This window comes from Myotis yumanensis, unplaced genomic scaffold (genome assembly GCF_028538775.1).
Source record: "Myotis yumanensis isolate MYYU_CA2020_CCGP unplaced genomic scaffold, mMyoYum1.0.hap1 SCAF_1, whole genome shotgun sequence".
Lineage (NCBI taxonomy): Eukaryota > Metazoa > Chordata > Mammalia > Chiroptera > Vespertilionidae > Myotis > Myotis yumanensis.
The window spans coordinates 9,866,407-9,890,696 of NW_027223752.1; the positions used below are offsets into that span (position 1 = coordinate 9,866,407).

Consider the following 24,290-nt stretch of genomic DNA (forward strand, 5'->3'; position numbering starts at 1 on the left):
ATCGCTCCTGCACCTCAAGTCCCGCAGGAGCCCCATGGAGGCCCGGCCTCGGGAGGGGGGCGCCTGGCGCTTGGCACGATGCAGCCAGCGGCAGAGCCTGCCCGCGGCCCTGACCTCAGGCGGCTGAAAACACCGGCCTCGCCCATGATCCTGCCAGGCTCGCTCTTTCCACTCTGCTTCTGCCATCACCAAATCCGCTGCCAGGAATGTCTCACGCGCCCCATCTGTCCAGCAAATACCCAAGCAGCTCCGATGCTGCATGCTTCGCGACGCCTCCCGCATGCTGGGCCACAGTGTGCCACCCCAGGTCACCCAGGGGATCCCGAGTCCACCTGCCCCTCTAACCTGCAGGCTCTCTGGGGCCGGGGTTTCTCCCCGGTCCGACGTCCCTCCAGTGTCCCACCCGTGGATGCCCAGGAGGATGTTGGATGTGCACTTTGGAGAATGAAATATAGGGTAGAGGCCAACCCCTGTGCCTGGTGCAGGCTTTCCTGGATGGAGGTTCCTGTAGAGCAGTGGTTCTCAACCTTCCTAATGCCGCGACCCCTTAGTACAGTTCCTCATGTTGTGGTGACCCCCAATTTCATCGTTATAAATTGAACATAATTAAAGCATAGTGATTAATCACAAAAACAATATGTAATTATGTATGTGTTTTCCGACAGTCTTAGGCAACCCCTGTGAAAGGGTCGTTCGACCCCCAAAGAGGTCGAGACCCACAGGTTGAGAACTGCTGCCCTAGAACATTGTTAGAAATACAAACTGTCAAGCGCCACCCCATTCCTACTGAATCAAACTTGAGGGGTGGGTCCCAGCAGTCTGTTTTAATAAGCCCTCCTCCAAGTGATTCTGACGAACACTCAAATTTGACCACCAATGCTCTAAGGCAGTGGTTCTCAACCTTCCTAATGCCGAGACCCTTTAATACAGTTCCTCATGTTGTGGTGAGCCCTAATTTCTTTGTTACAAATTGAACATAATTAAAGCATAGTGATTAATCACAAAACAACATGTAATTATATATGTGTTTTCCGATGGTCTTAGGCAACCCCTGTGAAAGTGTCGTTCGACCCCCAAACGGGTCACGACCCACAGGTTGAGAACCGCTGCCGTAGAGGGTCCGAATCTAAAGGAAAGAAGGGGTGCTCCCTGTACGCCCCTCTTGGATAATGTGGACAGTTTACCTGCACCTGTGAGCAGAGCCGAGCGTCCCACCTCAGCTCGTACATCCGACACCTGCAGCTGCCTCTCTTGATCTATCTCGCACACGACTGTCACTTTTGGCTAAATCGATAATTCCCAATGGTTCTGTGCTCACTTTATTGTGGCCTTATAGAGTTTATGCTAAAACCTTTCACGTATCTCAACTGAAGTTACCTTCCTCAGACGCAGACCTGCCCAGCGACCAGCCACAGACTCTACCCTTCGGGGTAAAGTCCCAAAGCCTCTGGGGTGAAGGCTCTCGGGCCCACACACACTCACGACAGGATGACTCGCCTGCCTTACCCACCCACCTGTGCCCACGCTCACCCAGCGGCCGGGGACCCTCCATCTTCTTCCCCCAAAGAGCACAGGCTCTGGGGCCAGGCTGCCCCAGCTCAACTCCCTGCTCCGCCCAGTCCCAGCCGTGGAACCGGGGCAAGTCCCTTAACCCCTCTGTGCCTGACTCGCATCCTGTGCCGATGGACGTAATCACAACCATAATGCCTCTACCTTCCGCTCACGGGACTGGCACAGGCTCCTCGAGGGAGTGCGAGGGCTGCCTACGTGTCCGCTCCATTATTTTCCTCTGAACCTCGCACTTGCCCCGCCTCGGGGGCCCCTCCGATATGACGCTGACCTTGAGCACTTCTCCGTCCCCTTCTGCTCTTACCCCCAGGATTACAGCACGTCGCCCTCTCGCCTGTATTACAGGTTCGCTCTGTAGATGTGGATCCTCTTGACCGGAATGGGGGCTCCCTGGAGGCAGGCTCCACCCACATCCAGGTCAGTTTGCGTTTCCCTACAGGCCCAGCAGACAGGGCTGCCAACCAGCCGTCATCCAGAAACCAAACAATAAACCCAAGAATGCCTTCCTCCCTGAGCGCAGAGAAACGGCTCCCAGGCGGCCTCCTAACCGGGGCCGTTTGTTCACGCGTGTGGTTACTCTAATAAAAATAAAACTCAGGCACAGGGCCGAGCCAGCCGGTGTGGGGCCAGCCCAGCTAAAAGGTTGGTCCCTGAACTTGGCATGTGCAGCGGAGTCAAAGTCAGATGTCGATAGTGTGCAATGAAGTAAACTGATGGGGAAGGCCCAGGAAAGATGGTCTCAGCGGTTCTCAACCTATGGGTCGCGAACAATGAAAATACATCGTGCATATCAGGTATTTACATTACGATTCATAACAGTAGCAACATTACAGTTATGAAGTAGCAACGAAAATAATTTTATGGTTGGGGGTCACCACAACATGAGGAACTGTATTAAAGGGTCGTGGCATTAGGAAGGTTGAGAACCACTGGATGATCTTCATCTCTCTGTTCTAGCCAGAGACACCGCCAACAGGCCCTTTGCCGCACACGAGCCAAGCACAATGCTTTTGCCCAATCCCATTTGTGGTTTTATGATCAATTCTGAAAAGCCCCAGATAACTGATTTTCTCTATTTCACAAGGAAGGCATGTTCTTCAAAGGGTTAAGCATCCACTACAGTTATGCGAACAACAACAATAATATTTTGCACAGCACTTTGCACTGAGTCCTTAAAAGCCTGTATGGTAAACAGCATCATCATTGTGCCCATTTCACAGGTAGAAAGCTAAGCCTGCGACAGGCACAGTGACATGCGGAAAACTGCACAGACTGTGTCAGGGCCAGAACACAGACTCTGGCCTCCAAATTCAAGATCTCATTCACCAGGCCCCACATGACCAACAGAAAGAGCAGATGTAGAACATTTTGTCTTTCTCTCGCTCTCTCCCCCTTGCCCCCCGCCTGCATGGTCTGGGCAATCTCAGCATCAGTCATGCAAAAAGTCAACAACTTCTTGTCCTCAAAGAATTGATAACAAGCAAACGTAAGGCCAGATATTCCTTTTTAACTTTAACTCAACATAAAGCAAGTCCTGCACTTAACAAAGCTCACCCTCAATCCTTCATCAGAGGTCAGGTCCAAGAATGTACCCTGTAACGTTACGGTTCAAGTTCTCTTTCAGAGATCATTTCAGCAGCAAAAAATGTGTAGCGCGCTTGCTCTGTGCCGGGCACTCTTGTAAGCACTTGACACAGATGAGCACATGTAGCACTCACAGCCCCGTGAGGAAGGGACTGTATGGGCTCCTGCACACACGTGCTCACATGCACACACGTGCAGGCACACACACCACTCACTGTTCTAGAGCTTAGAGACACCAGTGAACAAAACAAACCCAGCCCCTGCCCTTGCCCTGCTGTCAGAAGGTAACGTAACTAGTTCAACGTCAAGGAATTAGTCAGGGGAGAGGCAGGACTGGAGCCCAGGCAGGCAGCTTGGCTCCAGAGTCCATGTTCTTAACCCCTGGAGCTCTTAACCCTTGCTTCCTCCTGGCTGGGTGTCCTGATCTGTCCCAAGGCATCAACAGGCTAGACTGGACAGCCAGGGACATAAGAGCTGCTTTTGTGGGACACGGCTCCCTGGTGGGTAGAATGAGAGACCTATCCATCCAGTCACCATTTGCTACAAGCTGAGTATATGCCTGGGACACAGCCCTGCCCCCCGGGAGCTGACAGGCCAGTGGGGAAAGACCGGCAAATATAGGGTGTCCCAAAATTCACGCAAGAAGTAATTTTGATAGAGAACACAGGTTTATAATTAAAAATTGTAATTTTTTTATTGATTCATAAAGTATACAGTATAGGGTTATGTATGGAATAGCACATCGGGTAAATGCCCTCCACGGCTTTGCTGGCACATACGCAAAGCCGTAGTCTTCATTGGTCTTCATTGTCCCTGATCCTGGGCCATAATTGGTACTTGGTAATGCTTATCAAATTGAAGGGATTGAAATCAAAGGGCAACAGATATTAGAATCTGATTCAATTAACCAAGTAAAATTAGGCTTTTATTTTTGTTGTTGTTAATGCTCATGCAAAATTCAAATCTTGCGTGAATTTTGGGACACCCTATACCTCCATCAGGATAGCTGCCATCTGCCCTGAGCCATTGCTGGGCCCAGCGTCTCCTGTGAATTGGGGTGACGGCCCCGCCTGTGGCTAAGCAGGACCACTATGAACCAGTTTTCCAACTTCATCCTCGGTCAGCGTCCCCCCATGTCCCAGACCCCCTCCTTCTACTTAAAAAACAACAAACAACAAAGTCATCTGATTCAGCCCCACCCTCCGTGCTAAATCCCCAAAGCCTAATTACGTACATTGTGCCTGACCATCTCAGGAGGTGTTTGTGTTCTCTCCCCTCCGACAGCCAATGAGCGAGACGCGGTGGTTGCCAGTAGGCACTGCCCAGGTGGGGAGGTGCTGCTCCCGTGGCTCCGAGGGCACGTTCCGGAGCACTGTGCTGGGCGGCTGCTCTGAACGTCCTTCCTCTGCCCCCTCCCTGGCATCTCCTCCAGGGCGGGCACCCTCGCCCCAAACCACCAAGCTCTTTCCTCCAGAGCAGCAGTGTCCAACCTCTTTCATCTCACGGCACATAAACTAGTTACTAAAATTCTGTGGCATGCCAAAAAATAGATTATTTTTGCTGATCTGGCACCCCCCGCCCCAAAAATGTGTAATTTTGATTCATTCACACCAAATGGCTATTGTTGCGTTGGCTGTTGTCATTTTTCTATTTGTCCATCTAAGGCAGCGGTTCTCAACCTTGGCTGCACATTAGAATCACCTGGGAATCTTTTTAAAATCCTGATTTCTGGGCCTCATCCTCTGGAAAGTCTGTTTCTTTGTTACTAATGTTGTGGCCCCACCCCATCACAAAGAAACAGAATTTCCGGAGGATGGGGCCCAGAAATCAGGATGTTAAAAAGATTCCCAGGTGATTCTAATGTGCAGCCAAGGTTGAGAATCACTGATCTAAGGCAGCGGTTCTCAACCTGTGGGTCTCGACCCCTTTGGCAGTCCAACGACCCTTTCACAGGGGTCGCCTAAGACCATCCTGCATATCAGATATTTACATTATGATTCATAACAGTAGCAACGTTACAGTTATGAAGTAGCAACGAAAATAATTTTATGGTTGGGTCACAACATGAGGAACTGTATTTAAAGGGCCAGAAGGTTGAGAACCACTGCTCTAAGGGAAAGAGGTCAGTGCCCCTGGCTGAACAGTCAGGTGCTGCATGTTTTAAACATTCTTGTGGCGCACGGTTGAACGTCGCTGCTGCTCCAGAGGTACCTGCCACAGGCCGCTCTGTCTGCTATATACACCCTTGCCTGTGTCCCCGATTCCACTGTGCACTCCCCATGTCAGGGCTGGGTCCCCTCCAGCTTTGGTGCCTCGCACAGCGCAGGTGTGCAGACACTCGAGGCAGCACATTGCGTTGCATGTCTCGGGCCATTACCTCGAGCTCCAGGGCTGGAGCCGCATCAGCAAAGGGGGCTGTAGGCCTGCAGACCATCGGCAGCGGGATGACCCACTGGGCAGTGACTTCCTGTCCTTGTCCCACGGGGGACGGCCACGGTCCTTTCAGGAGACACTGCAAATTCTTCCAGCACATTTTCTTTCTTATTTTTCTTTTTAAAGTAAAATGTTATGCCCCAATGACCTCTTCACTGCTGTTTAATAAAATAAAAGCCTTTCCAAGCATTTGACGTTTCTGGTGAGTCCAACGGCTGGATCCCTGCAGCCCCAGGCGACACATGGCAACGCTTAATAATTTCCATTTTTAACGCGGGGAGGAGCGGCCCTTGGAGTTCACGAGGAAGCCGGGTGGGTGCTTTCTGGGCTGCGCGAGGCCCGCATCTCGTCACGAGCAGAGAATCTGAAGTCAGGGGTAGCAGATGGCCGGGAAGGAGGAGGGATTGCTAGCAGATGGCCCGATAGTTTGGATAAGGGGGAAAAAAATAACTTTTGATTGCAAACAAATCAGAAACATACCAAGACGCAGGCCCACACAGATGTTTGCTGCTGCGACGGACAGACAGACATCCCCTGTTTCTCAGAGGGGCGCCCAGACAGTGCCGGGAGCCGGGAGACGCAGTGGCCGTCCTCGTCTCTAACCTGTCTTTTCTACACCATTCATTAGTAAATTATGTAAGGGCAGAGGCTCACATTCCAATTCAATGTCTCCACTGCCACGGTTAGGGCACCGGAAGTACTCTGCATACGACTGCCACGGTGGACACATGTTGTTACACATCTACCCAAACGGGTAGAATGTACAATACAAAGAGTGAGCCGATGTAATCTATGGACTTTAGCTAATAATAATGTGTCAATGATCGGGTCATCAATTGCAACAGCTGTTGCCACACTAACAAGGTGTGAATGGCAGAGGGAACTGGGGCCGGGGAGGAATACGGGAACTCTGAATTTTCTGCTCAATCTTTCTGTAAACCTAAAATTGCTGTAAAAAAAATAAAGTTTATTAATTGTTTAAAAAACACACACCCACACCTGGCCCTGCTTCTGGTTTGGCTGGCTGATCTTGAACTACTTGCTTCATCTCTTTGGTCTTCTTTTCCTCCCCTGTACCATGAGGACATGAATCAATCACATCTACCTAAAGGTGCAGTAGTGAGAAGTGAGTGAATTCATGGGAAGCCCTCAGAACAGCCCCCGGTACGTAGTGCATTGGCGTTAGCCAGGATGGCGATGGTGGCAGCCGCCGTGGGCTCGGCCCGCCTTAGCTACTTCTAGCCGCCGTGTGGGCTAAGGCTGGCAGCAGCCCGACGGGGCAGGCAGGAACCGCTGTCTTGCTCACTTTATAAAAGAGAAGACCTGAAGCTTAGAGGGATCATGACCTTGCTCAAGGTCACACAGCCAGCTCACACCTCTGCCTGCAGCACACCCAGCTGCCGTCTCCAAGAAGAGCCGTGCTTGCCGGGGCAGGCGCTTTTTCTGGCTACTGGACATTGTGGGCGCACCCAGCGCCATCTCGTTTTGTTGGGAGAGGGAGGGAGGAAGAGGGGGAGGGATTCCCCAAACGTCAGGCGGTATCTTGGCGGAACCGGAACTAGAAACCAGACCTTTGGTCAAACCACTTGACCCAGCGCACAGCATGCCCACCCCCCCAAAAGCAGAGTGACCCCACCCATGATGGGCTGCATTCATCAGCCTCCGTGTGTGACCAGGGGGGCTTGGCCAGTCTGTCACCATCACAAAGGGGGTGGTGGCACTTTCCTAGGAAACCCCCCCGGATCCCGGGAGGTCGTCCTGCCAGGGATCCCCCCTCCCCTGGCTGGATCCTGCTTCTACCATCTACCAGCTGGGATAGTAACCGAACTGTGATCTCCCTGCCCCTCCCCCGCCCACCCCTGCTGAGCAGCAGCGAGTTCAATTCTTGCCTTTCCAGCTCGGGATTTGCTGTTACATAACTCTGCCGCTTGGGGTGTGCGGCTTGTCTCCCAAGCTGCTGAAGGTGCGTTCCCACAGACCTTGGCTCAGCCTCACCTCCACGCCCACAGGCCCCGATGTACTTTTTGCAGCTCCAGGTCCCCTCCTCCTCCTCAGGCTTTCTGCACCTCCGCTCCCCAAGCAGGGGCGCCTACAGGGATCCGCTGCTGCAGCGGGTACCTGCGCCAGGATCTCATCGCCTCCTCCTAGCCCAGTCCCAACGCCAGCTCCTGTGCACAGGCTCCACCCCCACCAGACCCACCACGTGGCTTCACATCAGCCCTGGTGCAGGATGCAAAGTCAGGGCTGATCAGAACCAGGTTGACCAGGCAAGATCCTCTGTCTAGCACCTGTCTCCCACTCCGCTGGTCTCCTGAAATGCTAAGAACCATCTTCTTCTTCAGTTCTCTCTTGGGCACCCCTCCCTCAGCCCTCTTTATTTATTTATTTTTTACTAAATATATTTTTACTGACTTTAGAGAGGGAGAAGGATAGGGAGAGAGAGACTAGAAACATCAATGATGAGAGAATCATTGATCAGCTGCCTCCTGCACACCCCCTGCTGGGGATCGAGCCCGCAATCTAGGTATGTGCCCTGACCGGGAATCGAACCGTCATCTCCTGGTTCATAGATCGACGCTCAACCACTGAGCCACGTCCACTGGGCCCTCAGGCCTCTTTTCCCAGCCTCCCTTCTACGGACACTGTGATGGACCAAATGTTAGTGTGCCCCCACCCCCACCCCCAAATTCTCATGTTGAAGCCCTAACCCCAAAGCAATGTATTAAAGATGGGGCTTTGGAAGGTAATGTGGGTGTATGGGTCCCGAGGGTGGGGCCCCGGTCGGATGGGATCAGCAGCCTTCTGATGGACTCTTCGCAGCTCCCGAAGAGACTCCAGAGACCTCGCTGGTCTCCCCTCCGTGAGGACACAGCAAGAAGGCACAGTCTGCAAGCCAGGAAGACGGTCCCTACCAGAACCCAAATACACTGGAGTCCTGACCTCGGACTTCCAGCCTCCAGAACTGTGAGAAAATACTACATTGTTTTTGCATGTAAACAAAATACTGTTGTTTATGCACCTAGGCCATGGTATCGTCCACGGCAGCCCGAGCTAAGACACACAGCCACCAGGCATCCCAAAAGACAAGTGGAATACCAAACAAGATAAAACAGATCCCCACCACCACCCCAATGACAACAGGGGAACCAAGCCACCTCTGTCGCTGCTGCTCCTTTTAAATGTGGGGCAGAGGATGGAGACCCAGATGAACAGGTGACCCAGGGGAGGATGGATCGCTGACCCAGACTCAGACGTGGGGGGAAAGCTGTAAGAATGGGGGAAGCCAGGCCCACCCTCCCCAGCTAAACGCCAACATGTAACATAACCCCAGCCAAGGGACAAATTCCTTTTAGAGGCAAGTTCTACAAGGTCTGCCACCCTCCCGCATCCCAAATCCTCAAAAGATTTTTAAAAAATCAAATCAAAACAAGACATGTGTTTCCAGAAGAGAAGAAACAGCGTTTGGCAGGACGTTTACCTCTTAACTTGTCCTCCTGACAGGTGATTGACAGTAGTTTGTCCAGTACCTATGTACACAGACATGGTATCATCTCTGGAGTAAGCCGGGAAGAAAGTCACAAAAAGGGAGGCTGAAGTCTGAGCCTCGGTGTGTATCACTTGGTGGAAGGGAACTCCTTTAATTCTAACAACTCTATGAGGTGGATTTAATTATCACCGCCTTTTACAGAAGGAAAAACTGAAGCACATACTGCGGTGGTAGAAAGCAAACAAGGCTCTCACCTCCTATATTCTACTTGGGGGAAGCCAACCAACAATAAAACAATGGATAGGATTCTTGCCTGCAAAGAGCTAACCCGAGAGAGGCAGTGACTGGAGGCGACTTGGGTTGGCCAGGGCAGGCCTGGGATGCTGTGATGACAAGGGGGAGCCCACCATGGAGGACCTGGGGGGATGAGCCAGTTTCCCAGAAGCTCTGAAAATTGGCCACAGAATGGGTCCATCTCTGGTTCTGATGTCACGAATTGGGGCCAGGGCCAGGCATCTGTATTTTTCAGAGCCCACAGGTGTTTCTCACCTGCAGGCCAGGTGTGAGAAGCTGTCCTCCAACACTCCAGGTGCCACCCCTGTGAGATGAGTGGCAACTCTTTGGTTCCTGATCTGGACTGAAGGTCTGCGTCTTCCCCAAATTCCTATGTTGAAGCCCTGATCCCCTAATGTGATGGTAGTTGGAGGTAATTAGGGTTAGATGAGGTAATGAAGGTGGGTGGGGCCCCCATGATGGGATTAGTGCCCTTCTAAGAAGAGGGAGAAACACCAGAGCTCAGGTCCTCTCCCCACAGCGTTGAGCTACTTGATGATAAGAGCTGCCTCTCACACTTGCTTATACTCCCCACCCAGTGCCCCACAGGCTAGACACACAGCAGCAGGAGGGTGCTACATACATGATTGTGAACTGGGAAGGAGGCTGGAACTTCTCTCGGCCCAGAGACCAGGGGCTGGCAGGGAAGCCAGGCCTCAGCCTACCTGGGCTGGGAGGAGAGCTGGGGCATGTGCAGTGGGGCTGGGGGGCAGATGCAGTGCAGTGGAGGGGAAAAGGGGCATGGGATCTGGAGCCAGAACACCAGGGATGCTCCCGCCTGCCAAGAGATCTTGGAAAGTCACTACATTTCTGAGCTTCTTGTTCCTCATCTTTTCAGAAACACTCTGAGGATTAAAGTGCTTAATATTCAAAATACACTTTCATTCCATCATTTTACCAATATTTACTGAGTCCCTTCTGTGTGCAGGGCCCTATTCCAGAAAACAGTCAACACAAGCACAACGCAAATGTCAATTATTCCAAAAGAGCTTGCCGATTCCCCTCCATTTCTTTTCCATAAGTGGCACAAGTCCGGGTCCTCTGCCAGGTAGGACTGCCTGCTCCATAGTTAGCGGGGTCATTTTTTTTTAAATATACTTTTATTGATTTCAGAGAGGAAGGGAGAGAAAGAAACATCAGTGATGACAGAGAATCACTGACCGGCTGCCTCCTACACAACCCGGGCATGTGCCCTGACTGGGAATCGAACCGTGACCTCCTGGTTCCTAGGTCAACGCTCAACCACTGAGCCACACCGGCCAGGCTAGTGGGATCATTTTTCATCAGAGAATTCACTGAAGATTCAGGAAACAATCAGGCGTAGGAGATGCTAAGAAAGGGGAGCTTGTCTAAGCCAGTGTGCCCAGTCCAAGATCAGGGCACCATGAGCTAGAAACCAGTCAAAACTGCACCAACCCCAATTCTTTTCTTTTTTCTTTTTACATATTTTTATTGATTTCAGAGAGGGAGGGAGAGGGAGAGTTAGAAACATCAATGATGAGAGCGAATCATTGATTGGCTGCCTCCTGCACGCCCCCACACTGGGGATCGAGCCCACAATCCGGACATGTGCCCTTGACCGGAATTGAACCTGGGACCCTTCAGTCCACAGCCCACGCTCTATCCACTGAGCCAAACCAGCTAGGGCACCAACCCCAATTCTTTGCCCAGAAAAGCCCTGTGTTCCCCGAGTGGCTGGTGCTCATTAGCATCTCAGGTCGCTGGAGTGCGAGGACGGCCTCATACATTCACCCATGTCAGTCCGGCACATTCACCCCCACCTCTGGCTGATGAAAGGTGCACTGGGGGAGGTTAAATGACAGGGCAGGTACCGCTGCTGCTGAGTCACCAGGACAGGTGAGAGTTCAAAGTTCAAAGGGAATTCTAGATGCTTCTCTGCAAGCCTGCGCTCACCTCCTCCGTGCCCACCCATACTTCTCAGAAGAATCCTGGGAGAAGGGAAGTAGATGGTGTAGAAAGCAGGCTTTGAGGAAAGGCCCCGGCCTTCCTATGCACATGGAACCAACCAAACATGCTAATCGCACAGGCCTAGGCTCTGAGGCAGCTTCACACTACACGTTCCATGACTTAAGCAACTCGTGTGCTCTTCCCTGACCTGTGAATCGCAGGTAAGACCTGCCTGTGAAAATGAGCCACAGGACGATGCCATTCCAACCTGCTCCTTTGCCCTGGGGCTCCACTCCCTCTCACACACAGCCCCACACAGAGCCTTGCCGGATTCTCCCAACAACCCCGGAGTAGGCAAGCCCATTTCACAGGCGGGAAAGCAGAGGCCTAAATAGATCATGTGACTCACCAGCCACTCCGTGGAAAAGCCAAGTGGTATCCACCTATAATAAAGCCTCATTGTCCTCCAAGCTTCCAAATACATCACCCCCCTGGTCCTGCTGTCAGAGATCACCATGTGCCAGCCCAGAGACACAGCCCAGGATGCCCTGCAGAGCCTGGGCAGTCTCCCTTCCCGCGCTGCCTGCCGGAGCACTGTCCTCTCCCGGAGCCTCCCCTCTTCTAGCAAAGCCTGCCTGCGGAAGGACAAGGATAGGTTGTGGTCCCTGGGTCCCAACAGCCTCCAACCCCCTCGAGAAGTCTCAGAAGGAAATGGAAACTGCCTCCAGGGCAGGCAGGACTCATCCCTGAGCTGGGATGACACCCCAGGAACTGCCACTCCAGAGAAGGGGCCCAGGACCGCACGTCCTGCCCCTGCAGCTGCCCTGGCCGACAGGTCTTCCCCACGTGCCATCTGTCAGAGCAGCCGGGCTTGCTGCCCCTAGAGCTCCAGCAAGTAGGCACAACAAGAAAAGGGGGGGGGGGGGGACGCCCAGGCCAACAAAATCAAGAGAGTGGGGAACTCTGAGCCTTCAGAGCATTGTGAGAAAATGAAATTTTAAAACTCTTGAATGTGACCTTTTTCAGTTGTTGGATAAAGAAAGTACTTGAGTTGCTTAGCAGCACAATTGATTAACATGTGTACATTACCTTTAAATGCCTTACCGCTAGCCGCCCACCCAGGTGCATAAAACCACCTTTCTCACCTCTGGCTGTAAGTGTCCACATAAGGCCCCATCTCCAGGCCCAGCCAAATCCCGGGAGTGGGGAGGGGGCACCAGAGGAGGGTGAAGAATCTATTTCTTACCAGGATCTGTGCAGTTCTTAGCTGTCTGAGTCCCATTCAGCGGTGCCATCAGCTTTCTGTTTCTCCACGTGTCTGGTAGAACCTGCTTGCTGGCAGAAGCTGTCTTGTGCCCTGGATTGGAAGTGAAGTCACAGACACCATTAGGTCAAGGTGGCGCCTGCATTCTCGCCATGACCTCACCTCTCTGTAATCTCGTCGCAACAGCCCTATTTGACTACTTAGAGCCACCTGTACGGAGTGGTACAATGATTGGAGGCACAACAGATATCACCTACAGCCATCTGTTTCCTAGATGGAGTTCCTTGTTCCCACTCCCAGGTGCGTCAGCATGTGCTCTGACTTTGGCCAAGATCTCTCCGTTCCCGGCCCCTCGCAAGGGCAACAAAGGGTTTAGAAAAGTGACCAGGAAGTTCTCTGCTGGTGACGATGCTCAGGTGTCCCAGCTCTGCAGGGCCTACGGATGGACAGTAAGCCAGCGAGCAGGCGGAGAAGATCGACGGGGTCTGGCCCAGGGCTTCTCACCCTTGAACGTGCAAATGGCCTGGGGACCATGTTAAAATGCAGATTCTGACTCGGTGGGTCTGGGCTGGCACCTGGGATTCGGCACTAACCAGCTCCCAGGTGATGCTGACTCTGTCGGTCTGAGGGCCACACGGAGGAACACGTGAGATCACAGGAGTGGATGGCAGGGGCCAAACGCAGTTAAACTCCTAACGGCAATTCCTGGTCCAGCAAACACGGGCGATTCTCACTACGGGACCTTTAAAGCACTCACTCACTTACCTCTCCTGATGCGCACACGGCCTCAGCTGGGTGATAACCCTTCTCTAATGCTGCCGTCTAAGAGCCTCTCGGTGTTTTGTTATTTCTGGTGTGTAATTGAGGGAAAAAACACATTGCCTTGCCCCATTGCAAAGCACCAGATATTAAAATGTGCAAATAACCATTCAGGTTTTCTGTTGGGAACGGCCACTGTTTAACCTTACATCCTCAGTCACAAAGTATGGGTTTTGAAAGGCAGTATTCTTCTTTTTTTTTTTCTTTAAGTTGAATCAAGTTCCAGCTAAATTTTACCTGTCAACTCACTATAAACCTCTCTAAATTGTCCCTCTCTCACTGCTTCAGAAGGTACTGCCTCTTTATCTCATGTCCTAGTTGCTAAATCACCTGCGTTTTTCATATTTTTAAAATGTGAAAAACAAAAACACAAGGTCCACAGCATCCCATTAAAAATGGCAATGCCGGCCAAGTGAACGTTTTCTGAAGACTCCACAGGGCTCGCGTGCCCACCACCACCACTCCCACCAGATTTTTTTTTTTAAGTTTCTCCTGCTCTTGGTCTCGGATTTGCATATCCTAGGCGACTCTCCACTCCCTGGGCCTCCTCTTGGGTGAAGGAGTGTGGGTTGTGCCCCAGACGCCAGCGCTCCCACCCTGGGGATAAGGGGAGTTGAGAGAACGATGCTGAAACATGGCAGCAACCTCCCGGGGAGGGAAGACGGAGTTCACGGCCTCCGAAGATGGGTTTTCCAGGGATGCGGAGTACAACCTTCCCCGCTCCGCCGACCAGGGAGGCGGACCCCTCAGGTCGAGGGAATCCACGTCTGGGCCCCCTGCTGCGCTGCCCATCCCCCGCACCCTCGGGAGACTGATTCGGGCGCCCAGGGGCCGCGGCGCTGGCTTCCGTCCTAGTAACGCAGCCTGCAGCCGCGTCCCGAGCCCCGAGGGGCGGCGCGCAGCTCGGGGGAACCGGCGCCGGGGCTCAGAGCATCGACACCAGTCCTCCCGGGGGTGCGCTCCCTGCCCCGCGGGAGGGGACTGAATGAGCCCTTGGGACCCACCTGACCGGGAAGGAGGGGGAGACATCTCGGAGCTGCCCGCGGCTTCCCAGCCCAAGCCCCCCAACTCCCGGGTCGGCCCGCACCGGCACCTACCCGGGCTGCCGAAGAGGCCGGGCGCGCAGCACGCCAGCGCCAGCACCGCGCACACGAAGCCAATTTGCTGCAGCAGCATCTCTCGCCTCCTGCGAACTTTGCGCGGCCGGAGGGGGCCTGGAAGCGCCATCCCGGAGCGCCTGGGTGCCGGTGGCGGGCGATGGGGAGGCTCAGCCGCCGGCGCGCTATCGGGGGTCCAGCGGCGCAGGGGCCGGAGCGGGCGCCGCGCCGCTCAAAGGCGAGGGTCTGTGGACCCCAGCTTCATGGCCCGCGGGGAAGGTCGGCGGGGAAGCCCGGGGAGCGGCGGTGGGGGCGCGCGGCGCGGCGGAGCTCAGAGTCCCGCTCGCGGCGTGCGCGCACCGCGCACCATGGCTCTGTGGCGAGGAGGCGCCGCGGGCGCGGTGGCGCTGGCGGCCCTGGCTGGCAGGGCTGGCGCAGTCCCGGCGCTGGAGCCGCTACCTGGCCGCTCGGGCTCGGCGGGCTCGCGGGGCCGCAGCTCTGGCAGCCTCACCTGGGGCCGCCCCCGGGGAGCACTCAGTGCGCCCCCGCGCCCCGCGCCGCCGCTCGCGCTCGCAGCATCCTCCTCCTCCGCCTCCTCCAAGTTTGGCAGCGGCAGCTTCCCGAGGAGCCGAGCCGGGTGGCCCAGGGCGCGCAGGAGGCAGGCAGGCCGGCCCGGCGCGTGGGACCTGCGACCCTTGCTGCGAGCGGCCTCGACGCCGGCCCTCCCCGGGGCGAGCTCTCCACGGGAACTTTCTCCTCGGCTGCTGGCGCCTGCGTCTCGAGGCCGTGGCGCCTCCCGCCTGCAGCTCACGCCTCCCTTCTCCTCCCTCCCGCCCGCCTCTCACCCCCCTAGCAGCACGTGTACTCCTCCTCCAGGGCGCACTCGCCCGCGCGCTCCTCCCTTCCCTGGGGAGGCTCAACTACTGACCAATATCATCGCCCTCCTCCTCCCTTTTCCTCCCCCCGCCCCCATGGAGCCGCACCGAGCCCTGCCTCTAGAGCCCTGGGAGGCTGCTGCCCAGAGGAACAGGTTATGGCTCCGCAGGGACTCTTGGAACAAGGGTTTCCATAGAGCAGTCGCTCTTGTCCGAGCTCCCGCGACCTCCGGGGTGACTCGACCCGCCCCCCCTCCCGGGGGTGCAAGAGATGCTCGAGAAGATTAATTACTCAAGCAGAGCTAACAACCAGGCTTGCAGCAAGCCCACGAGCTCCTGTGCCCGCTGGGACGACTCCTGAGGGGCTCTGGGGGCGGGGAGCCGGCGGTGGGGGCGCAGGGCGGACCTGCAGACCAGGCAGAGGGCAACCTGAGAGTTCTGCATAGAGCGGAGCTTTTGATGTGCTGAGCCTGCCGCTCCGCAGGGCTTTCTGGGGTTTGTTTTGTTTTGTTTTCCTCCTCTGACTGGCTCTCTAGTGTAAACCGATTTAAAAATGGGGCAGGGCGGAGAATTTCAGAAGAGCAGCAGCCGAGGTACTAGTAGGTGATGGGGACCTTTGGTGGAAGAGCCTCAGCCCAGGGGCTTGGAGACCACCCCGGGGACTGACTTCCTTCGCTGGCCAGTGCTGACCAGTGCATCAGGCACCTGGCTAGAGCCTGCTGGGGGTTAAGTCCGCTTGAAATCCTGTTTGGAACGAGGCCAGCTGTTTAATTTTTTTTTTTTTTTTTTATATATTTTATTGATTTTTCACAGAGAGGAAGGGAGAGAGATAGAGAGTTAGAAACATCGATGAGAGAGAAACATCGATCAGCTGCCTCCTGCACATCTCCCACTGGGGATGTGCCCACAACCCAGGTACATGCCCTTGACCGGAATCGAACCTGGGACCCTTCAGTCCGCAGGCCGACGCTCTATCCGCTGAGCCAAACCGGTTTCGGCCAGCTGTTTAATTAAATAAATACACACCCACCGTGTGCGGGACCTGTGCCAAGTGCCAGCTAGAGAACAAAACAAAACAACCAAAAAAAGAGTGTAAGATCCAGTCCCTGCCTTTAAGGAATCCTAAATCAACATGGAGCCAGGCCCTTCGATCAGTGCCTGTTGAGTAGCGTCTGTTCTAGGAGTCGTTTTGCAGAATGTGCTTCTCCCCTCCCTGCTCACAATGTGGGCCGAGGCAGCATGGGCCTTGCCGGGGAGCTTGCAAGAAATTCAGGCTCTGAGGTTCCAGCCAGCTGAGCCAGAATGCGCCTGTTTAACAAGCCCCACATTCACGTGCCAGAAGCATGGCCCTTCCAAGTCTGTCCCAGTGTCTAGCCCAGTGGTCAGCAAACTGCGGCTCGCGAGCCACAGTTTGCCAACCACTGCTCTAGCCCATCACCATCTGCGTGGTTCCTCATGGGCTGAGTAAGCAGGATCCTTTTGCCTGGGTAAGCCTGGCAGAGTGGCACGGGTAAGAGGTACCTGAAGGGCCAGGGGAGGCAGAAGGCTCACTAATTATTTATTTTCAGCAGCCCAGTTTCCGTGCCTACAAAGATACTGAAGGCATGAACACGTCTAATTGCAGCGCAAACCCCTAGAGGAAATGCAATGGAAAAGGCTGGAGTTGGCCTCTCACAGAGCAGCCCAGGGCTCTGTGTTGTCTGTAGCGATGCCTTACCACTGAGGCGCACCCTCCAGGTGGGTGCCCTGAACCAAGCGTGCCTGCCAGGGACGGACAAGACACTTCTCATACTTTTGCCGAATATCCTTCTCATTGACTAGGCTGTACAAGGATGCATTTGTCAACAGCAAATAGAAGGCCAATAGAACAGTGTGAAATATATCACTCGGAAAGCCAGCCAAGGCCTCTTGGCATCAAATTTAAGGCAAAGGAAAAAGTTAAAGTGATCATATGCAGTTAGCCTACCCGTAAGACAGCGTGAGGGTCAGAGTCATCCTGATTAAAGCAGCTCCAATGAACAGAATGGCATCTGGTTCCTCGGATTTAAATTTTTCTGAAAACTTTTTCCATGGAGCTCACGTAGGGCTGGTGAAGACATGTTTTCATCCAAAACAGGCCAAAGGAGTCCTCGGGCGTCTGTCTTTAAACATTCGCTAGCTCTTTCTGGAACATTTCTTTTCGTTGACATCTCTCACCTGCTTTCAGCTAATAGTTAGAGCCCTTGGAACAATTTCACATGCACAGATGGGCTCCTTTGATTTGACAGTTTAAGAAGCAATTGCTTTGAAATTGTACTTTTTGCTTCATTTAAACAGTGCCCATCACCACCCAGCCTCTGCCGAAGCTCTAATGGCTCGCCCAGCAGAGGGAAGAATTGGGTTGTCTGTGCTTTTCGGATTCAAAGCAGTCAGGAGTGTTTTCTAAGTCAGCAAGCCATCGGGACACATGGCAAGCAGGTCCTGGGTTTCTCTTAGGCCCGAGGTCTGGCTTCTGTGACACAGGGTTTGGAGTATCCTTTCTGCAGCAGCATTTTCTTCTGATGCAACAGAGGAGGAGACTGTTCACACAGCCCGTTTTCGCCATCTCGGGGATGGGTACAATAATTTTTTGTTAAAAAATATTTTCTCGCCCTAGCTGGTTTGGCTCAGTGGATAGAGCATCGGCCTACGGACTGAAAGGTCCCAGGTTTGATTCCAGTCAGGGGTACATGCCGGGTTGTGGGCTCGATCCCCAGTGGGGGATGTGCAGGAGGCAGCCGATCAATGATTCTCTCTTGTCATTGATGTTTCTATCTCTCTCTCCCTCTCCTTTCCTCTCTGAAATCAATAAAAATATATATTTAAAAAATATATATTTTCTCACCCGGCCGGCATAGCTCAGTGGTTGAGTGTCGACCTTCCTGATTCCATGAATCAGGAAGTCATGGTTTGATTCTGACCAGGGCACATGCCCAGGTTGTGGGCTCGATCCCTAGTGTGGGGCGTGCAGGAGGCAGCCGATCAATGATTCTCTCTCATTATTGATGTCTCTATTCCTCTCCTTTTCTCTCTCTCTAAAAAAGAAAAAGCAAATAATAACAACATAAAAACGATTTTCTCTGATATGAACGCTTCACCATTTAATTAGTCTTCTTACTCCGTGTTTCCAAGTTTACTGGGATGACCTTCTCTATGAATTCTAATTCCTCCTTCTCGGCCTTCCAGGCAACCAGATCAGTCTGCACCAGCCAGGGAAGCAGTTCTCAAACTTGAGCGAGAATCAAAATTCCCTGGGGTGGGGGGTGTTTTTTAAACTCAGAAGGCTGAGCCCCCAGGGTTTTAGCTTCAGTAAGTCCGGGGTGGGGCCTGAGAATCTGTATTTCTAACAAGTTCCCAGGTGGAGCTGACGCTAGTGGTCCAGGGACCACACTGGGCTAGGTTATGCTATAGTGACAGCAAAACAGCAAAAGTTTGCTCAGGGGTAGCTGAATATCCCACCTCCAAATATGCCACTTTGGTATAAGGATTATTTTGAGCTAAAGGCAAATGAGAAGAAACAGTTTCAAGAAAAGCTCTCTGCTCTTCCTCTATTTGCCTAAAAGCAGGACATGAATTTGTAGAGATGCTTCCACCAGAGAGGACATAAGTCAATCACTGGTGACAACTCTGGATTCGTATCGGCCCAGAGACAGCACCAGAGGAATCTAACAAACCTTGCTGAAACTAGCCCTCATCTACCAATAGTTTCCCCATATATTTGCCTTCCACAATTGGCTACCCCTAAAAGTCCAAAGTCTTTTTCCTTTGTTGTCAGTTCTCTAAAAATGTGTTGACTTTAAGATGCTATATCAGCCCAAGTTCTAACCACCCCTTTGAGCTACTCATCACTGGGTGCTCCTATGTGTATGCACAATGCACGTGTTAATAACTTCTGATTTTCTCGTTAGCCTGTCTGTTGCTGGTCTAATTTACTGGGCCCTAGACCAGTGGTTCCCAACATGGGGCATACGTCCCACAGGAGGGGGCAATTTGATTTTTTTTTTAAATTATTTTATTGATTTTTTACAGAGAGGAAAGGAGAGGGATAGAGAGTTAGAAACATCGATGAGAGAGAAACATCGATCAGCTGCCTCCTGCACATTCCCTACTGGGGATGTGCCCACAACCAAGGTACATGCCCTTGATCGGAATCAAACCTGGGACCCTTGAGTCCACAGGTCGACGCTCTATCCACTGAGCCAAACCGGTCAGGGCGGCAATTTGATTTTTAAGGGGGGCAATTCGAGAATGAGTTATGAACAGTGAATTTTTTGCATTTCTTATGGTTCTATGGGCCTCATCTACAGTATATAAATATATATTGTGATATGTTTATGCATTTCAGTTTGCTATTATGTGTTTTGAAACTTTATTGGCTGTTTTTTCATATCACTTCATTTTATTATTATTTTTTAACAATTTCTTCCTCAGTACTTCAACTGTCCTTTCGTTCTTTTATTTTTCTCTTTCATGGATGTCATGTTCTTTGGAAGCTTGTTTAGAGCAAGTGAATGGCCTTTTAGGCTTCCTCCACATGAATATGGAGTTCACTTTTTGAATAATAAGAATTATATGTCACAGGGGGGTATCAGGATTTTAGAGATGCTTAGGTGGGGCATGGCCAAAAAAGGTTGGGAACCACTGCCCTAGACAATGAACCTAAGATGGGTGGGTGGAGGGAAAATAGTATTTTCTCCTTTATCCTTGTCTATCAAGAGAAATGTGTCTTGAAGGTAGTTACTCAGATACCTAGAAGCAGCCACAGTCTTGAACATTGCTGCTCACCCTGCCTGAGGGAAGAGAGACCTCCGGAGGATCTTGCTCTGGCAAATGAGCGCTCTGGCCTGGAAGTGATGTGCTCATCACTCCTCACTGCTCGTTGCCAAAATTCAATCACGTGGTCCCATCCACCTGCTAGATTCCAGCAGCTAGAAGGTCTGAAAATGCTGTTCCCCCCCCTGCTAGTTGAGACCTGAACTCGGCAGTGGACACCCACTGACAGCCATGCCCGCGAAAGCCTTGTTCCTCTTCCTTGCTTTCCAGGACCTTTCCTGCCTGCCCCCTTCCTCCGCCCTCACACAGTTGATCCTGCTTTTTTCAAAGCCCCTGGCGTGCATCTCTGTGATAGCGCTCCCATCACGCGGCTTTCTGATATGAATGAGAGTATCTGTCTCCTCGCTTGTCTTCTGCGTCAAGGACTTGTCTTATCCACAGCTCTGAACACAGCGCCCAGTGCTTAATAAAGAAAGTACTTATGGAATGAATAAGTAAACACATTCTGGCTACAATGTGAAAAAGATAAAGAAGAGCTGCCCCTGTCAGATGGCGCCAGCTCTCACCATCACTTCAGTACCACCCCAAGTTTCCACTCATCTCCACTGTCAAGGTCACCAGTGGCCTGTGGGTACAACTCCGCAGAATCCGACGCTCTGGAATGCACCCTTCTTACAAAAGCCACATCCTTAGCTTTCGTGATGGTGCACGCTTATGGCGTTCCTCTCCCTTCTCTGACCAGCTCTTCCCTGGGCCCCCTGGGCCTCTGTTCTAGACCATCTTTTCTTCTCACTCTCTACACCTCTTCCTAGAGAGCTAATCAATTCTCTGGTTGAAATTACTTGCTCTCTGGTATTGACTCAAGTCTGGAGCCAGAGCTGGAGCTGCAGCCTTTTCAGAGGATTGTCCAAGTCAGGAACCAGGGTCTTAACCTCACCTTCCCGCCCTTCTAGTCCATCATCACCTGGACCTCAGATTGGCCCACTTCCTGCCATCACCATTGACACCTCGGGCTCTGTTCCTCACCTGGACCCCGCAGCAACCTTCTTAACCAGTGACTCTAACCCCAGCCTTGTCAGCCCTTTCCTTTGGCCACCCAGCAGCTGGAGTAATCTTCCTGAAGAAACAAAAATCCAGTTATGTCCATTCCTCCCATAACCTGCAGAGACTCCCTGTGGCTCTCAAGATGGACTTGCAGCTCTTTAGCTTGGTGTACAAGATCCTGCACATGGCATGTTCCCCCTGGGAGCTTTTAAACCACCTGGGGTGGGAACTGGGCATTAACATTTTCTCCAAGCTGCAGCCAGGTTGGCGAAACACTGCTCCAGACCCTCTTGGCCCTTCCTCCCCCAATCTTTCATCATGACCTTCCTTTCCCTTCAGTTGTCTTGTTCTTCAGAGGTAACCCTTGTTTCATTTTCCTGGAGCATGCCTTCCCACCTCCAAAGCCCCCTTGTGCCTGGTGGTATGGACTGAATGTTTGTGACCCTCCCTTTCCCCATTCATTGGTTGAAATCTGTTGCCCAGGTGATGGTGTTAAGAGGTGGGGCATTTGCAAGGTGATTAGGTCATGAGGGTGGAGCCTCATGAATGGGATTAGTGCCCTGCTGCTAAAAGAGGCCCCAGAGAGCTCTCTCAACGTGAGGACACAGTGAGAGAGGGGTCTCACCACACCCCAAATCTTCCAGCACCTTGATCTTAGACTCCCCAGCCTTCAGAACTGTGAGAAATAAATTTGTTTTTTTTACATGCCACCCCATTTGTGGTATTTTTGTTACAGCAGCCAGAATGGACTAAGGTACCTAAATCTTCTTTTTGCTTCCAGTCTTAGAGGAGCTATCATTTCCTCTGAGAAGCCTTCCAGGACCATTGACGTCTGAGTGAAGAGCCCCCTCTTTTGTGTTTTTATGGTGCCTTGTTCTTCTATCAGAATTCATCATGCTGTGTTATAATTATCATTTGCTTATGTATAGTTTCCACCAGATTCTAAGCCCTATGGGGACAAGAACCACAGCTACCATGCTAGCTACCTGGACTTGGTAGGTGCTCAATAAATCCTCAGGGAAGGAAGAGACAAGCATACCTGGCCCTTCGGCAACTGTAGCTTGGCCCACCGTGTTTCTCCCGTTGGCATCTGTCATAAGCAGTGTTTTCATCCTTATGCATCTTTTCATTCCCATACTAGCCCTGCGGAGTAGACAGAGGCAGAATTAGCATCCCACTGCCCCTCTACTCATTCAGCTATGGCGCTTCAAGAATAAAGGCAGGTTGAGCTGACCACGGGGACAGTACAAAGGGCTATTTGGCAAAGGACACGGCTCAAAGGTGTCTCCCATTTCCACCCTTGCTCATTTTCTACTGTTTCATGCTGTGAGCCACGACATTGCACAAAAGCTGGATTTGCCTTTATGATCGGTGTACGCACAGCCAAAGGCTACAGCAGCCTGCGCTTTTGTTTTTCTGTGAAAGCGTTCTACTTTGTTTTCAGGTTTCTTTCTTTCTTTCTAATGTTTTCACATTTCTTTATTCCTTTCAAAGGCCCCAGCCACCCTGCATCTTCGGCAGGGTCTGGAGCCATGGGTAGAAATGACCATCATATCAGGAGAAAAATGACAAGGGCTGGGAGAACGGGCAGATGGAGTGTTGGAGGAGAGAGATTTCCATTGAAGGGAGCGTGAGCCTGGAACTAGGGGAACTTGGTAAACGCAGCCAGGACTGCTGGGACACGCGTCTCCCACCCAGGTGCACGCTCAGCAAACCACCCACACCAGGAGCCAGTGCCGCAAAGTGAGCCTTCCGCCGCCCTGGGCTGCGTCGGGACACGGATTATGCTTTGAGTTTTGCTGAGGGGAAGTTTCACTTTGCCCATTTTGATGGCTCCTACACACACATTCCTGCCAATTCCCATTCAAGGGGCAGCCACAGCTGGGGGCACGGCCAAGGACCAAGGCCTGAGGACTACATGCCATCCCGGGAACATGGGCGACTGCCTGGGGAACCTGAGCAGCTCCCTGTGGCATCTGGGCAGAAATGTGGCCCCGCTGTCCAGACAGCGGGCGTGGCCAGCTTGGGCAGCTGTCTGCGGGACGCGCCAGATCCCTGGCCAGCACTTGCCAGACATACAAGCTCTCGTCTCCAGCCTGAGTACTGGGCATCCTTGGGTTCAGTTACCAGATAATCTCAGAAACTTGTAGTCAAGCAGGTGAACAATCACAGCCTGCCTCAGCCCCTCTGGAAAGATGTCTTAGTCCCTATCCAACTCTGTACCTAGCCCAGGGCCTTGCTTTAGTAGCTCTAGCTGCCCCCAGATCTCGCTGGCTTCGTGAAGGTAATTTTTCATTTGCCTCCATCTCGTGGCTGTGCCATCCTCAGCACCTGGCTTCGGGGGTGCCAAGCTCATCTGCGCTGGAACTGCAGAGGGGGACAGACATGGAGGACCTCACATGAAAGGTTTTCAGGGCTCAGATCTGGACATGGTCACTTCGCTTCCATCCACATTCCCAGGGTTAGAACTCAGCCACGTGACCATGGCCGCACGGGAGACTGGAAATGAGGGCCAGCCGTGTGCCCAGAGAGCCAGGAAATGGCCTGATGAGTCTTGCCAGGACCTCAACAAGAGCAATCATAACTACAGATCATATTTATCTACCCTCGATCTGGGCCAGCCAGTGTTCAAAGCACTTTATAACTATTGACCCATTTAATCCTCCCAACAACTCTGTCAACTAAATACCAATATACCCATCAGTTCACAGACTCTGAGTGGTTAAGTAACCTGCCCAAAGCCACACAGCAAATAAGCGACAAAGCAGGGATTCAAAGCGAGGCAGTCTGGGTCCAGGATCCCTGCTCTTACCTGTCCTGCCTCAAGAATGAGCCTTCCTTTTATAGATGAGGAAACTGAGACCCAGAAAGGACAAAGCGAGACTGGAGCTCAGAGCTCCGTTCCAGGTGCAGAGCCCAGCCTCCTGCACACGCAAGTGAACACTTGCTAAATGAATGTATGGTTGCCTCTGCCTTTGCATACAATTGAGAGTGTTTTTAAAATACCAAGCACGGCTCTCCTGTAGATACCAAATCTCACATGGCGCACCGTCCTTGCACTGAGGCGAAAGGCTGAATAGGAGGCC

The 24,290-nt window shown here is 52.5% G+C and overlaps 1 protein-coding gene across 2 annotated transcripts in view; it reads right to left on the reverse strand.

Annotated features, from left to right (window-relative positions):
- The window catches only part of LOC139009373 (sodium/potassium/calcium exchanger 4), a 119,948-nt gene extending 105,250 nt beyond the window's left edge, over positions 1-14,698 (reverse strand). The window contains exons 1-2 of one of the 2 annotated variants that reach the window (XM_070413645.1): positions 14,495-14,698; positions 12,561-12,671 (exon numbers count right to left, since the gene is read on the reverse strand). In XM_070413645.1, coding sequence (XP_070269746.1) covers positions 12,561-12,671; positions 14,495-14,624 — 241 coding nt within the window. In that variant the 5' untranslated portion in view covers positions 14,625-14,698. The remainder of the gene's footprint in view (positions 1-12,560; positions 12,672-14,494) is intronic. The other variant, XM_070413656.1, reaches the window with a different exon arrangement.
- Between the last annotated feature and the right edge of the window lie 9,592 nt (positions 14,699-24,290).